General features: G+C 40.2%; 1 protein-coding gene across 1 annotated transcript in view; it reads right to left on the bottom strand.

Moving 5' to 3' along the window:
* The window catches only part of ATL2 (atlastin GTPase 2), a 40,287-nt gene extending 27,122 nt beyond the window's left edge, over nt 1-13,165 (bottom strand). Inside the window, 2 exon segments of the mRNA XM_037528209.1 lie at nt 13,046-13,081; nt 13,084-13,165. Of these exon segments, the coding sequence (XP_037384106.1) occupies nt 13,046-13,081; nt 13,084-13,153 (106 nt within the window). The 5' untranslated portion in view covers nt 13,154-13,165.
* Between the last annotated feature and the right edge of the window lie 3,079 nt (nt 13,166-16,244).

Raw genomic sequence — 16,244 nt, 5'->3', positions numbered from 1 at the left:
TATCAATACCAACATCAATACTAGTAATTTGCATCCAGACAAAACGACTTCAGTTTAAATATAAATTAAATTATATGTTTGTTTCCTCAGGTATAAACTGTCTTCATAATCTAGATAGCTTTAAGAACCAAAAAAATGTAAATTACAATTTAGAATTTCTTTTAATTTCATAGTAACAAGTTATCAAATGCTTAAATAGTATTTTACAGTTTTTTTAATTCAGAAAAATGTATGTGCTATTTACATTTTTAAGAGTACAATAGTGTACCTTGTATAAAGTATACAATTTAAAGCTGAAAACTAATCAGAAAAGTGCTATTCATTTGTATATATGTGATTTACTTCTCACAGGGCACTTGAGAATGCAACTTTCAATGTGCTTTTCCCATAGGAATAATATGGTTCTCTCAACTGAATGGGGGTAAAAAGCTGGAAATGGTTATAAAACAGGAATTACAAACAGCAAAACTGGCAAAGCCTCATCATTGCCTCTCTAAGTACAAGCAAGAAAAGTCTGAAATGGAAACAGCTTTACTTTGAATAACCTTTATCCTACTTGACCTTTAACAGAGTTAAGATTCCCACAATCAAGATCAAAATTCAAACTTAAGGTTATATAAACACTATGATCAACTTCAATCTAAGAATCACTGGTTGATCAGCGGAGGCAATAAATCTGCTAAAAACGTGGAGTTGCTTTTATTGTTAACACAAATATGCATTTTGCTCTCAACTTTTTGTAAATTCTCTTTAAATGCTGGAACTTTTATGCTTTATGATCCCAGAAAAAGAAAAAATCACCAAATGTAAAAAATTTTTAAAGTGTAGAAAGGCACTCTTGAACAAGTTATCTTCCAGGTTCAAAGTGTCATGTCCAACAAAGCACCACTGGGAAAGACAGGAAGCACAACTACAAGAAGCACTGATCTCTAGGTCGGTACAATTGTAACAGGGTGGTCCCCAGGAAAGGGGGAGGTTCCCTGCCCCACCCAAGGGAGGGTGGAGCTGAGCAGGAAGAGGAGAAGCTGAAGAAGAGACTGAGGAAGGAGGGAAGCAGGATGGAGCAAGGAGACCTGGAGGAGGCGCATGGAGCCTAGAGACACGTGAAGAAACTGCGCTTGTCTTTTGGTCGTGGACTAGGTGACACAGATGTGGGTGAGACCCGTGGGGAGGTGACCATGGCAGCTTTTATCCTGATGTTGATTTTGCTCTTTTCCTTCCGGGCTTGTCCAGTTGTTTGTGACCCTTTTCTGTGGGTCCCCACTGGAAGATGCTTTAGACCTGTAGCAGGCTTTGGGGCCTTGTTCTGGGCCAATCCCATTTGGATGGACTTTTACCCACGAGGGGACGGGTAACTCTGGATGCTTCATTTAGAAACTAGACTCTTTGCCTTACCTGTATTGTTTCCTAGTTTTATTAAAGTTCCTTCCCATTAAAGTCTCCTATGTTTTGTGTTGATGCGGCGGATGGCAGAACCCATGTAGAATAGGCAGGTTTGCGGGGTTTGGGCTGCCCCTCTCCCTGTCCTATAACACAATTACCAGTAATTTTTGTAAAATGTGGCACGGTGATTAATGACATGGGAAAACTTGATATGATGGATAGACCAACAAATCCATAAAGCTCTGAACTGGAGATAATTTTCTTACAGGCACTACCTACAGTCTTCAAAATACTTACAAATTGGATAGCTGAGCTATCAGTGGAATAAGATTTTAAACTCAAAAAAATGGTTTGAAAGGTTTATGAAGAGAACTGACTGGCACTGATATTCAGTGGCAAGTGTTATGTGCCATTAGATTCAAGGAAGAATTACCTAGATGCCGTTGTTACCTAGAAGTTAAGAAGGAATTACTATTTGAGATTATTAACAAAGCAGAATCTTTTAAAAAACGAATGCATTTAGTAAAGTCAAGGAAAAAAGAACAATGCATAGTTTCAAAGCAAACTTGACCTGTTAGAATCTCACTCAGAATAGTTTAGCAAGAAACACTTTCAAAGTGGAAAAGCCAAGAATCACTAAACCCCCCTCCCCCACACACACACACTTCTCTAACACTTGCTCTTCAAAATTTAGAACATCAACAAGGAAAATGAGATGATAATAACTCTGGATATAATTATAAGGTCTTTGGAGTAATGTATACCTCCTACATTTGCAAGAGCAATTTTTAGCAGGGGGAGGGGGTAGATATCCTGACTTCTGCTTTATCTTGCTCATGGAAGAAAACTCTTAGCAGACAACCAAAGAAGCCTAGTCATGAGGGTGGAGGCCTCTTGTATGGAGTTAACAAGGTAGCTGAGAGACTTGATCTCTCTCTACCAGGTGATAAGGCAAGAAAACAGCCACCCACTAACCATAAAGAAGATTGTACCTCTTTTCCGATTCAGGCACTGAATTGGCTGATACATCAATCCTGAACTGAACCAGAACTGAACCAGTCTTCCTAACTGAGAAATAAAGGTGTTGTTTAAGCCACCCAGTGTATAACGATTTATTAGAGCAGCCCACGCTAACTAAGGTACAACAGAATACAAGGGGACTTTCAGAGGTGTGAGAAATGTTCTATATCATGATTATGGTGGTGGTTACAAAACTATATATATCTGTCAAAACCCATAGACTATAATCAAAAAAAAATTTATATAAATTTTATTTCAGTAAGGCAGCTTTTAAAAAAAAAAAAATCAAATCCAGCCTATTCCCCTAAACATTTTCATTTATTAGATGATAGGATAAAGCAATACAACCAATTTATCAAACATTTTCCAGAACAAAAACATTCTAATTAGTATTAACCCCTTTAAGAATAATTGCCCATGAAGGTTATATTTCAGAGTAATGAAAAACTGGGGCTGTCCATAAACTCCAACACTGCTTAAATTCAGTTCCATATATTTTCTCTTGACTTGAATACAGGACCTAGAAAAGTAATCTCGTGTCTCCAGTGATGACAAATTTACTCTTTTGTGAATGAATTCTGGCAAGTGGTCATACCAAGTTATTTTGTTTATTTTCATTTGAAAATGTATTATTAACTTGAGAGATGGCTTTTATATTGGGAGAGGAGGGCATTACTTTTGTTTTAGAAATGTTTTAAGCATCAGTAGACTATTCTTACCCTCAGTAAGTCAAGACACGAGGAGGACATTCAAGTACTAGGACATATGCTTAAAATTTGTCTCAGTATTTAAGCTGAAATCTAGTATGTCATTCACAAGCCCTTTAAATATCATGCAGTCAAATTCCCTCATTTTAAAGACTAGGCCACAGTTTGGAGGGAGAACTAGGCCAGGTCTTCTCTTAGTTCCTCTATACCAGTGTTTCTCAAAAATTTAACATGCATATGAACCACTGGGGATCTTGTTGAAATGCATATTCTGATTCAGTAAATCTGAGGTGGAGCCTGAAACCACCTTTCTAACTAACTCCAGCATGACACCAACACTGTTGGTCCTCAAAACATAAGGCAGCACCAAGGATCACGATAGTTTACAGGGGTTTAATATGTACATAACATTCATTTTCTTTTATTTCGTGTAGTTTCTATGGATGCCAAAATTTCACAGAAGGAAAAACTATAATCCTTCATTCTTTCTGGGAAAATGGAGGAACTACCCGCCTAACTATTGAGGATTCGGTATAAAGATGCAGTTTACATCGATCTCTACTTTAAAAAAATATATATGTAGAAAATGTACTAAAATGTTAAAATAATATATAATGAGAGTTAATATTATTGGTCTGTAGATTATTGGTCTGCAGTCATCATCAGTCACTTAAGTGAGCATTTATAACTTGCTGGGCTCACCCTCTCACCCCAGATTGATGCAGACCAGAATAAAAAAGAAAAGCTTGGACTTCGATAAAATACTTTTCCTAAAAAAGCAGCTATTAGTTAATCAGATAGCATAAGAAAAGGTTTTAACTCACCATTTGCTCTTATAAAAGTGTCATTAAGAACTTATAAAGTTAGGGCCTCCCCGGTGGCACAGCGGTTGAGCGCTGGGTTGCGAAGTCACCCGCAGCCTCCGCAGCACCGGTTCGATCCCCAATCACCGGGTGAGGGTCCCACATGGTGCACAGACCTATCCTGCCACCCGCTGCTCCCCTCAGCAGTGTACTTTCTCACTCTGCCTGATCTACTCTTGGCTCTGGCTCTGGTGAATTCTCTCGCCCTCCAGCGCTTCTGACTGTACCCAGTGCTTGTATGAATAAATAAATAAATCTTTAAAAAAAAAAAAAAAGAACTTATAAAGTTAAATTTCTTGCATAAAAAACTAGAACTACAATATAAATTGCAAAAATAAAAACAAAAACTCCAGAAGGGACCTATTAACAATGTCAAATATCAGTTACATCCCCCCATTAGCCATCAGACCATCTTAAATCACCAGTCTAAAAAATACTTTTAAAGACTATATAATTAATTCAACTCCTTCCTTCATTACTAACCAAACAGGAAATAAACAAAAAGTTGCTTTCTGTTTCTCTAAATGGATGAAGAAAATTGTAAAATGGTATGTTAAATTAGACTTTTCTACTTGTGATTAACGGTTTACAACACTGTACAAGTCTCAGGTGTACAGTCTCTCATCTCAGCACTTGTAGGTATTATATAACGCCCACCACCAAAGTTAAGATATTTTAAATGAGATTGCAGCTTACGATGTCAACTTCCTTGACTAGCTAAGAGATGCTGGAACAAATGATGACTTCAGGGACTCCAAGCAAAAGACTGAATTCAGAAAAATTCTATTTAGGTTCTGCAAGTAAAAGTCATCACTACGGTTCACTCTATTTTCATCTAAAGGGATATCTGACAAAAAAATCTCACCCCAAGGGTTTTGCATCTATTTGCTCTTAAATAACTTAGGGTGAGGGATATATTTTTGTATGTGTTCCAAATCGGTAAAGAATTAGAGTACATGATACTGTAACTTTTTAGGTAAGTTCTTTTTGTACTAAAGGAATTTTTACACATATGCACAGGAAGTGAGAGACAAGGCTTCTTGTTCACTGAAGTATTGTTTATAACTGCCAAAAAAAAAAAAAAACCCTCAATATTACAATCTAATTATCCACGGATAAACCATAAAATAAGAAATGAAAATAAGATCTAAAGGTGTACACCTGCATAAACCTTAAAATCAATTGCAAACAAATTAAGCCACAAATATATTTGTATATTTAAAAATTTTAGTAAGTGGCTCAAAGCATGTATTTATGAAAAATATGTTATGTACTACTTATTGGGAGAACTCTTCAACATTTAATAGCATTTAATTCTCTTAACAATAATTCAAAATAAATCACAAATATTATACACTCTATCTGTACTTTAAGCATCTATTACATTTTCCTGTGTCACTTTCCTAAGTTTGACTTTACAACTTTTTAATCAAATTGTTTTAGAATTTACTTTCACAAGGAAGAAAACTTACTTTTACTGAATGACTCTATGACTGGCACTATGATAATATGGTATTTCCTTCAACAACCCTGTGACTAAGCAATTATCCCCATTTTAGAGAAAGGAAATGTGGACATTCAAAGAAGCTTTTTAAAATTTCACATTCTATAGCTAAAAAGCAGTGCATGCATCAAAATTTTTATCTAGGTCTTTATATTAAGCCACATGCTGTTTCCTCTATGCCTCAATATTACAGGATAATTTCCGTAAGGAGCAATCATTGTGCCCCAGAGGTATGGCCATAGGGAACATCAATATTCAACAAGCCACACCAACACCATAAAACAGCAAGTACCACGCACACTAGAGCTTAACAACCGCCTGGGTGGCATGTTCCAGATACAGATTCTTGGGCCTCACCCCCAAAGTTGATTCAGCTGATGGGGTAAGTGCCCAGGAACCTACATCTGTAATAAGGCTCCACACTAAGGTAATTCTAATGTGAGGTGAAGACACTAGAGGTAGAGGTGCATAAACATACACAAGATGGTTCTAACAACTGCAGGTTCAGTAGTGAACAAAAACAAGTGCCCCCAGGAGTTTATCACATCCTAAAGGTGGAGAGAGAGAAAACAGATATATGTCAACAGTTGGTGTTAAGTACCATAGAGAAAAAGAAAGCAGGTTAAGGGAAGCAGGGGTTGCCATTTCATAAATGGCCAGGCAAGGCCTCTCCCCACTAAGAAGATATTTGAAAAAAAAAAAATCATCAAAATATAACTCATTAAAAGGAGGGAGAGAGGGAAACTTCTTTGTAACAAATCTTGGCACACAGCTCTTTTTCCTGTTACTATTTCCAAAAAGCTCCTTGTCAAAGCTTATTCCTTTACACAGACATCAAATAATTTATAGTCCCCCAATATTTGGGAAACAATTTTATCTTAATAAGCTTTCTGGAGTTTTAATTTCAGATTTTTAAAATAAAAATTGTATTTGCCCATCTTCACAAGATATGCATATATTTACATGTAAATAAATGTGCAATTTATTGTTTCATATTCACGGACTCCAACAATGCTCAGCATACCTATACACATGTCATAAATAAACGAGGAAGACACCCACTACCACATACTTCAAAGTTAGTAATCAGAGCGCGTGGCACTATGCTAGCTACTAGAGAAGTACAATTTGCTAGTAAGGGTCTTTACTTTCAAGGTCCTAACACAAACTACAAAGTACAGTATAAAGAAAACACTACATTGGCTTATTTAAACAAACTGGATTATTTTAACCTAGAGTTATCAACAAAGATATCCTGAAAAGAGCTGTATCTCTCTGGACGCTGTAAATCAGATTGAGGATCTCTTGAAAGTTTAGGTTAAAAATGCTGAATATTATTTATCCCTGAGGAGAATAATGGAAATTTTCGAAAAGGAGTGACAGGGCCAAAGCCCTGTTGCAAAGATAAAATGAAAGTGATGAGTGAGTAAGAAGTGTAATGAGAGTCTAAAACATGGAAATCAGATTTAAGGCAACTAGATGAGCCAGAACATAAGGTGAGAAGCCCAAAGACAGGAGGTGACAGTGAAAATGGCAAGAAAACATTCTTCTTTGGACTAGATAACAGATGACCCTAAATTATTCCATAATTTTTACAGGAATATTCTCTTTCTTTATAAGCCTTAACAAAACAACAATGCTCTAAATTTCCATTTCCAGAAGTAGTATTGGTAAATGACTCCAAGGTTTTTTAACACAGGAATCAAGAATCCATTGAAATTAGAGTAGGTTTCCTTGACTCAGGCAAATAGGTTAATCATTCCCTTTTAGAGCCAAAAATTAACTCTGTAGGAAGATAAAGACATTAAACCTATAGAGAAAAGCTACTAAAATCTGGGAAAACCAGTTAGCAAAGGAGTCATTAAAATATATATATACCCATACAAGGACTCAAGTTTAAATTTAGAATAAGATTTTTATGACAAACTCAAGTAGGTATCTGCCAAGATTCTGGAAAGAGACATTAAGTTCCATTTTTGCCATAACTCTCTAAGCTCATAGGACTCGTTATAGCAGCACTTAAAAAAAATTAAAATGTATATACTCAAACCCCAAACTCAGCTGACTACAGACAAAATTCCTACTAAGAGAGCAGCTATAAAAAGAACAGTGCCAAAATAGACAAATAAACATTCTTCTAGCTAGATAAAAATGTGACTAATTTGGGGGGGAAAAAAAGGGATAAAAAGTCAGAGCTTCTACCATCCTTGTGTTCCTTCTCTAGTTTAGCAGTTTGAGTGTCAGGACTCCTTGCAGTAGACAAACAAACATGCTCAAAAAGAGAGGACAGAGAAGTCACATTTTGGTCTGTTCAGTATTTCTAGGAATTATCCAGTTATTTAAATCAATTCTTTGCTCTACTTGACTACATATAAACATCCATATTCTTTTATTATTAAACATGCTCAAATACCATTTGACCTTTCAGTTGCCTCAAATGCTTTTTAAATACTTTTTAAGCAGTTCTTTCAGAAAGTATTAGAAATCAAGACAAGTGTTTAAACTATTTGGCATAAAAGCTGACCAACATACATTATTAACAGCTTATACTTGTTCAAACATGTGGTCTTACTCTCAGCTCTAAGACCCACCCATTCTACAAGGCCTGGCAAAGTCCACCCTCTCCACAAAGTCCTCAACAATACAGAACACAAAGTAATGTATACTTGTAAACTTAGAAATGACAAACTTTACTCAAAAATACCAAAAGGTTTATATTTGATCTCCATCTACATGAACATTCAGAAAAGTGATCAGTTCTATACTTTTCTGTGTAGGTATTCATTACAAACAACGGAAAAGCCCTGATACAAGATTTAATATGTCAACTGATAATCTCAAGGGGGAAAAGCTAGTTCTTTGTCTAAATATGATCCTGTATCTATCTGCTCTATTCTCCACCTTTCCACTCCCATAAGAAAAGTAATCTCAGGGCCTCCCCCGTGGCGCAGCAGTTGAGCGCTGGGCTACGAAGCTGCCCGCAGCCTCTGCAGTGCCGTTTCAATCCCCGGCCACTGGCCGAGGGTCCTACATGGCGAGCAGACCTCTCCTGCTGCCCGCTGCTCCCCTCAGCAATGTACTTCGTCAGTCTGCCTGCTCTGCCCTCCGCTCTGACTCTGGTGAATTCTCAGGCATTTAGGAGAAGTATACTAGTGTATTTAATTTAGCTGCGGTACATCACAAATAATAAAATGGATGAATGGCTAGCTAACTATGTAATAGGGCAAGAATAGTAAAATATTAATGGTAGAATACGCTTGCTGAATATGTGGGTGAACGCTATAAAATTCTAACTTTTCTATTTGAAGTTTCACAGTAAAATGCTAAAAAAAAACCCTTCTAAATGTTAGAAAAATATAAACCACAAAAATTTAAATAAAGTCTTCATAGATACTATTTCCTTAATAAAATTTTTTAAAGGCCGGTAAATTCGTTAGGGTAGATATCTGCAAAAGGAAAAAGTTGTTAGTGAGCTAATATTAGTTAATATCCAAGTCTCCACTCTAAATCCATTCTGAAGGTCATAGGAAGTTTACAGAACTCAAAAGTGTCTTTAGTTAAAACATGGTCTAATCACTAGATAGGCTGTACTATAATTGATTTACATGAAAGGGATGAGGAGAGATTCGCTATTAGTGTGATTTTAAACCAGTCGTTTTTTTAGGTATTCCTGTGCATAAGAGAACTAAGTTAGATTTGCTCATTTGCTGTTTGAAAAATCAGTGTACTCCACCTGGAAACTGCCATGACCATAACCTAATAAATTAATTCATATTGAATCCTGTAATTGATATAAAAATTTAATAAGACTATTTTGCCACGTGTTTCTCCAAAATGGAATTTTATTAAAATATCTGAGAAGAATGTAGATTTTTATTTTATAAAATGATCAAAGCCCCTTCAAATCACCTGTTTTAAAATTTTCTTTTTAGTTCAAGTCTCACCTTAAAAAAATTATAGCACTAACTAAGCAAAGGAATATTTGCTACATTTTGATCACAATTAATACAATAACTCCAATCATGAACATATTGTCAGCACTTTACAGATAAAGTCCACATTACAGGGAGAGAAAAAACATAGAAGAGACTTTCTGATTACAATTATATATGTACATAGCACAAACAGTCAAACTGGCACATTCTTACATATACTTTACTGTGCCTTACAGAATTGGAGAAATAGAAATTGTACAAATAATTTTTATTAAACTGGCAGGCTAGGAAGGGAATCCCCTAGATTTACGTGGACTGGCTAGAAGATTACACTCGCATCACTCAGAAGCATGTACTGTCTCCTTGGGAAAACAAAAGATGTGTAAATTAGTCTTTTGTGACTTACAAGTTGTTTCTAATAGATATTCTCTACCCACAAAAGCAACCACCTGACAACCATTTGCCACAGAGTATAAGAGGATGTCTACTAAACCACATTGAAATGTTTACCAGTAACTTGAAAAATCATCTATAAAGTTGTTATCCTGGCTTTGCAATGTCCATAAAAAGCAAAATTGTTCTACCTCATTAATTTTTCTATTGCTTTCTATAATATCTACCTTTTCTCTTCCTACTTTAGAATTTCCCACTCTGCTTAATACATACCCCATCATACACTGTTTAATTGCCCCAGCTTATCACATTTCAGACTTCATTCCACAAAGTTTTATCCAGTCATCTCTACTTAAATGTGATACTTTTCAATGAAAAAAGGCCCATACCCTCCCTCCTCCAAGTTTGATGAGAAAGAATAAGGGTGCCTCTGAACAGTTTCTGTGAGAGCAGACAAGTCACAATCACTCCCTCCAGCAGGAATAACTTAATTCCTTCACAAGCAGGCTTTAAAAAATAAAATCAAAGCCAAATGTGTGAAGTACTTTATAATATGCCAAGTATTATCATATTGCCATCATATTTTCAGGTTGGTGCTTTTTCTGGCTCCCCTTTTGTAGAGCGGACATAAAGCTATCTATAAATCTCCATCACCAAAAAAAAAAAAAAAAGTTTAACTTCTGAACCATCCCTTATATTTCTGGCTCCAAACTTTGAAACCCTTGTCAAACAGCTTTGCCTACCAACAACTGGATATATGGAACAGTCTTCCAACTATGCATAAACAATTTAAGTGCATTTTGCTACCAAATCTCCCAATTTAAAAAAAAATGTGGTTTGAAATCCAGCAGCAAACTCAGCAACAGTCTTCCAGGTACTCACACCAGCTGCTTAATATCGGATGGATGGAAAAAGCACAATTTTGGATAAGGCCTAACAATTTTAAGTTCCTTTCACTTATGAGTATCCAAAAACTTGATCCCCTAAAGTTAAAACCTAGTAGCAAATTAAAAAAACAAACAAACAAACAAAACCCTCCAAAATAGGTGCACTAGAACTTAATGCAAGAATTTCATTTTGAAATGCTTTCCTCTAATATATATCCCTTTACTAAAGGTGCTCCTCTCCCAAAGAATTCAAAGGATTTCAAAAGATTTGACTAAATAGATTTAATCACATCCACAGATTCTTCTCATCAATCTACAAAGTCATAAAATCTGAGAGTGCGTAAGTGCATGAAGATCCTACATTCTTAAAAAGAGCAAGCATTTCTCTTAACGACAAAATATCGTCTAAAACTAAGCCACTAGAGTGGCACCTGATTCACACAAAACTCAGCTCTTACACTTTACTTATCCAGAGGCAAGTGGGAGACAAGTTTCTAGCAGAAAATAGGTGAGTCCCTATTCATTTACCACCAGTTTGTTCTTCAAACACAAAAATCTTAAATTTGTTTTATTAATGTTGCAATGGATGATTCAGAGCAAAGTGGTAGGAACAGGGACTGTTCTAGGCAGGCTAGGAATGGCTATCAAAGTTCTGACTCCAGTGGGGGGCGGGGGGGGGAAACAAAGTTGCTGAGTAGCAGACAACATTTAATAAACTCTGAACTTACTTATCAACATTCTCAAGAATTATCTCTGCTCAATGTATCTCTCAGCATAAAGGCATAAAGTTATGTGACTCCTGGTACAAGTACACAAAACATTCTGAAACTACACCTAAAACTGCTACCTTAAAAAACACAAAAATAAATTTAAAACATACACTTCCTAGAGTCCAAAAGACCAATCAACCCAACAGCATTCCAGAGCAACTATGTACTTGAGGATTCCAACCAAAAGCGATCTAAGGCAAAGTCTCTTCTCTAGCAGAACTGTAAATAGTTCTTTCAAGTGCTCTGACTCGCAGGTAATAATAAAACAAACTTCATTTTCTGTTCTCCTTCCCATAGCATAACTCAACAACTTGTCATCACCTCTGACCTATGTCTAAGAGCTACCATGAAAGAAGTGTATTATTCCACATGCATTTTTCTATGAACGTGAGTTCTCATGGCTGACATTTTACTAAAAGTTCATCTTTCTCAGATTGTGGTAGGAGAAAAATAAAAAATAAAAAAAAATCTGTCCATATTGAATAGAATTAATAAACTCTTATCTGTGCCACGGCCCCGCTTAACCTAAGCTTTTTACCATCGCTAACTAAGCCTTTGGAAAACTTGATGCCAGTAAGTACCATCGAAATTCTCAATCAGGATTTCATGAGTTCAATTCACACCACGGCGAAAGAGCAAATGCTAAACTCCTAAAAATAGGGGTGTTAGGAGTGAGAGGGACACACAACATTCTGGCTGCCAAAGAAACGCGTCTCGGAGGGGGCAGGGGCGCGCCTGGTGCACATACAGTAGTTCACATGCAGCAACACCCAGGAGCGAGCGAAGATCAGGTGACTCCACACTACGGACACTTTCGGTCTGATCGGGCCTTACTACCGTCCAGAGTGACGGGGAAACCGGAGTGACCCCCTCAACGCCCCAGTTTGACAACTAAGTCTGGACTTGCATCCCAGCCACGCGCACCCCGCGCGAAAGCGGCTCGGGGGTAGCGGGGTGGGGGGTGCCCGCGGCGCTCGGAACCCGAGCCCCCACCGCAGGCACAGCCCCGGCCTGCAGACTGCGGCTCCCAGCTGGAAGGGTGCACGGGAGCCTCCCGACCTGACAGCGGGGTGTCAGCTCCCCGCGCGCGCCCCGCGCCCTCCGCCGCCGCCGCGGGGCCCCGCGCGCCCAGGCTGTCCCTTCCTGCCTTCCTAGGACAGCGCGCGCGAGCGGCCGCCGGCTGCGGGGCTGCCCTGCGGGCGCCAGGGCCGAGCTGGGCCGCCGCCGACCTCCCCGCGCCCCGGGGCTGCGGCCCCGGCTCAAGGCCGCCCCCTAAGGTCGGGGCGGACGAGCGGGAGCCACGCGGCGGGCGGTCGCCGGCGGCGGCGGGCGGGCAGGGGGCCGGGCCGGGCGCAGACGCGCGCGCCTCGCCTCACCCGCCAGCGGCCGGAGCCGCGGCCCCGGGGCAGCCCTTCCAGGCCGCGCGCGGCGGGGGCGAGGCCCAGCGGCCAGACGCGGCGGCGGGTGAAGCGCTGAGGCGGCCGCGGACGGAGACCCCGCCGCCTGCGGCCGGCGCGCGCGAGCCCCCGCAGCCCGCGCCCGCGCCCACCTGGGGCTGCGGCCTCCGCCCCGCCGGCGCGTACCTAGGGACGTCGTGGACGAGACGTGGTTAACCCCGTGCTCGGGTCGCTGGTCCGTCGCCGGCGCCGCAGCCCCTGCTGCCTCCGCGCTGCCTCGTCCCCCTCCGCCATCTTGTACCGATTTAAAATTAACTCCCCACTGACGTCAAACGCCGCCGCCGCTTTATCAACCTCCCGGGAGCCGGCGGGGCGCCGGCGGGTCCTAGCGCCGCCCCCGGTTGCGCCTCCGCGTCCTCCCCACGCCCTCCCGCGACCCGCCCAGCGGCCTCGCGCCCGCCTCCGCGCGGCCGGGCTGCCCGCGGCTTCTGGCGGTTTTCCTGGCCTTCCGCTTCGGGGAGGAATTGAGCGGCGCCCCCATCGCCACCGTCTCGCACGCCCACCTCCCTGAGCTCAGTACCACACCCCCTCAGCGCGGGGTTGGTCCGTGTAAACGCAGAGGGGATCTCCAGAGAACCTGCGCCTCCTTCCCAGCCCAGTCACCCGCTTCTCCTCACATCTGTTCTCCATAATCGTTAACTCAAGCCCTGCACGTGAGGCAGAGGTCGCACTCCTTTCCTTCTCTCCTTTTTATCTCCACCTCCTACTCTACTGCTAGTCTCCTCGTCCTCTCCCCCCTGCCCCCAGCTGTTGCCAGTGTCTTGTTTCCTCGTTTTCTCTGGGTCTTTACTGCAAGTGCTAAGGTTGCTTTCCCTCCAGAGACCACCCTATGGTTTGTTTGCAAAGGCTCCTGCATCTGTTCATGGGACCCTGGCCCGATGGATCGTCTTCACTGTGCATGCCTCGCCCTTCTGCTCCTTGCACCCTGCAGGAGCCAGCCAGCGAGCACGCCAATCAGAAAATGAATTGTAGCTGTTATTTTCCCTAACAGTGATGAACCTTCTTGTGAAGACCCAGTGACATCCTATAGGAAGTTCAGTCACTTTTAAAAATGAGTCTCAGCCTGTGGAGGCTTCAGTGAAACATTGTCTTTATTCTCTTGGAGTCTTTACCACATCACCAGCTGCATTAGAAATTCCTTTTCTCTGATAAATACAGGTGGCCAAATCACTGTCTTGTTCCAGTCTTCTCACAAGCCTAAAATCACCTTTCACCCCACCTAATCTTTAGAATAGCATAGGTGTCACTGAAACTTGCAGGGTGCCACTCTGTAGGGGTTTTCCAGGGCTGATTGTTTATTCATCTGTTTTCTGTCTTTATGGAAAGAGATTTGGACTTCCTCCTGATCTAACTCCTTCCTAAGTCCCTGTATCCTGGTGTGCCCCTGGGGTAGCCCAAGCTCCAAATCATAAGCCTTGTTTGATGATGGATTTCCTTTCATAATCTTTCTATGCAGTATCTATTTAAGAGCGTCCAAAATCTGCTTTACGCAAAGTGTCATCTTGGGTATAAGAAAAAAAAAAGATGCAAAGACGAATATTTTTGCTGTCAAAGAATAAATTTCCAGTTAGAACTAGCAGTTAACTTAGCACTGAGCATAACCCATTAGCTTCCCACTGCCAGACTGTGGCCAGATGCTAGCCACTGCTCCTGAATCCACGGAGTGTAAAGAAGTCAAATGCAAGTACAGTCCAGAGAGTATTATCCCACAATCACCTCAAATCCATATGATTAAAAGACCTTCCATTTTCCCCAGTCAGCAATCCTCCTCAATTTGTTATCTCAGTGAAACCACTGTGTTAGTGTATTCTACTCCTCTCCACACCTGGCAGTTCTACATGAAGCCAATTCAGACTTCTAAATCTCTCTTCAGCTCACCTCCTCACCATCCCCTCATCCTCTGTCTTGTTCCAGGCTCCATGCTCCCCTACTAGATTTATGATAACAACTTCCTGCTTTTTACCCCTTTATATATCCTCCACACAGCCCCCAGCTTGAGTTTTCTTAGATGCAAATCAGATCATGTAATTTATCTGCTCAGGATAAAGTTGAGCCCTCTCAGAATAGCTAAAGGTCTTTCAAGACTTGGGCCCTACCTATGTCTTGAACCCCATTTTTCATGACTGTCATTTATTCTTTCATTCTTTCATCTAACAGATGAATTGTGATACTGTCGTGGGTGCTAAAGAGACGGGTGATGAAGAAGACAGACAAAAAAAAAAAAAATGGCTTCCTTGAGTTTTACCTCTTTCCACACCCCACACAGTCCTCTCTAACACCACCACAAAAAAAGTGAGCTCTAGGAGCTCAAAGATCTATTTCACTGAGAGTAAATCCCCAACACCTAGACCAGTCCCTAGTGCTTAGCAGGCCCTCAAAAAATGTGGAATGGATAAATGAATGAATGAATCTGATTTTACCACTGATTCACCTAATATTTCTAAACTTTTAGGTCCTCATTTTTCATAACTGCCTGTATAACAGGATTCTCGCATGGATTAAGTCATAGAATATATTGAGGCCATTTCAGACTGCAAAATAGCTAACATTTATGAAATGTGCAGTGTTCTAGGCACTATTCAAAGTAGTTTACACTTGCCATGTCATATAGTCCTTACAAGAGTTCTCAGAGGAAAGCATTATTGATGTTTTCATCTTTGACATGGAGAAACTGAGGCACCAAGAGGTTAAAAACTCACCTAAGACTGGCATTTGAAGGTAGGCAATCTGGATCCAGAGCTTATGCTCATATACACTGTGACAGTGTTCAGCTTAGAGACTGTGAATTCCTGAGGACACAATTGATAGATTCTCCACAGCAGGTACTTTGAGATTCTGCCTTCAATTAGTGGAAACTGTATTAAAAACTAACTCTGCCAAATAAATAGTTTTAAATTTTTTAAATTCTAAAAATTACTAATAAAACAACCACATATAATTCACAAGAAAGGAGTCAGAAAAATGGATCTTAAACATATGAAAAAATGTTCTGTTTCACTCATCAGAGAAATGCAAATTGAAACAACACTGAGACACCATTTCTCACCCATCAGGTTGGCAAAAATTCAAACGCTTAGGATTACACTGTTGGCAAGGATGTGGGGGCGTACAGACACTTTCATACATTGCATTCTCACCAAGAATACAAAATAGTATAAGCCCTATGGAGAGGAATTTGGCACTATCCAACAAAGTTCATTTGCATTTACACTTGACCTGCCAATAGTACTTCTGGGCATTAACTGAGGATACAACTCCAATAATATATTTTTTTTAAAAAAAACTGCACAAAGTTATTCACTGCAGCATTATTCACAGTTGCAAA

This window comes from Talpa occidentalis, unplaced genomic scaffold (assembly GCF_014898055.3).
Source record: "Talpa occidentalis isolate TD23 unplaced genomic scaffold, MPIMG_talOcc4v2.1 talOcc4.5, whole genome shotgun sequence".
NCBI classification, from domain to species: Eukaryota; Metazoa; Chordata; class Mammalia; order Eulipotyphla; family Talpidae; genus Talpa; species Talpa occidentalis.
The sequence above is the reverse complement of the archived record's forward strand: the minus strand, read 5'-3'. Positions and strand labels throughout refer to the sequence as shown.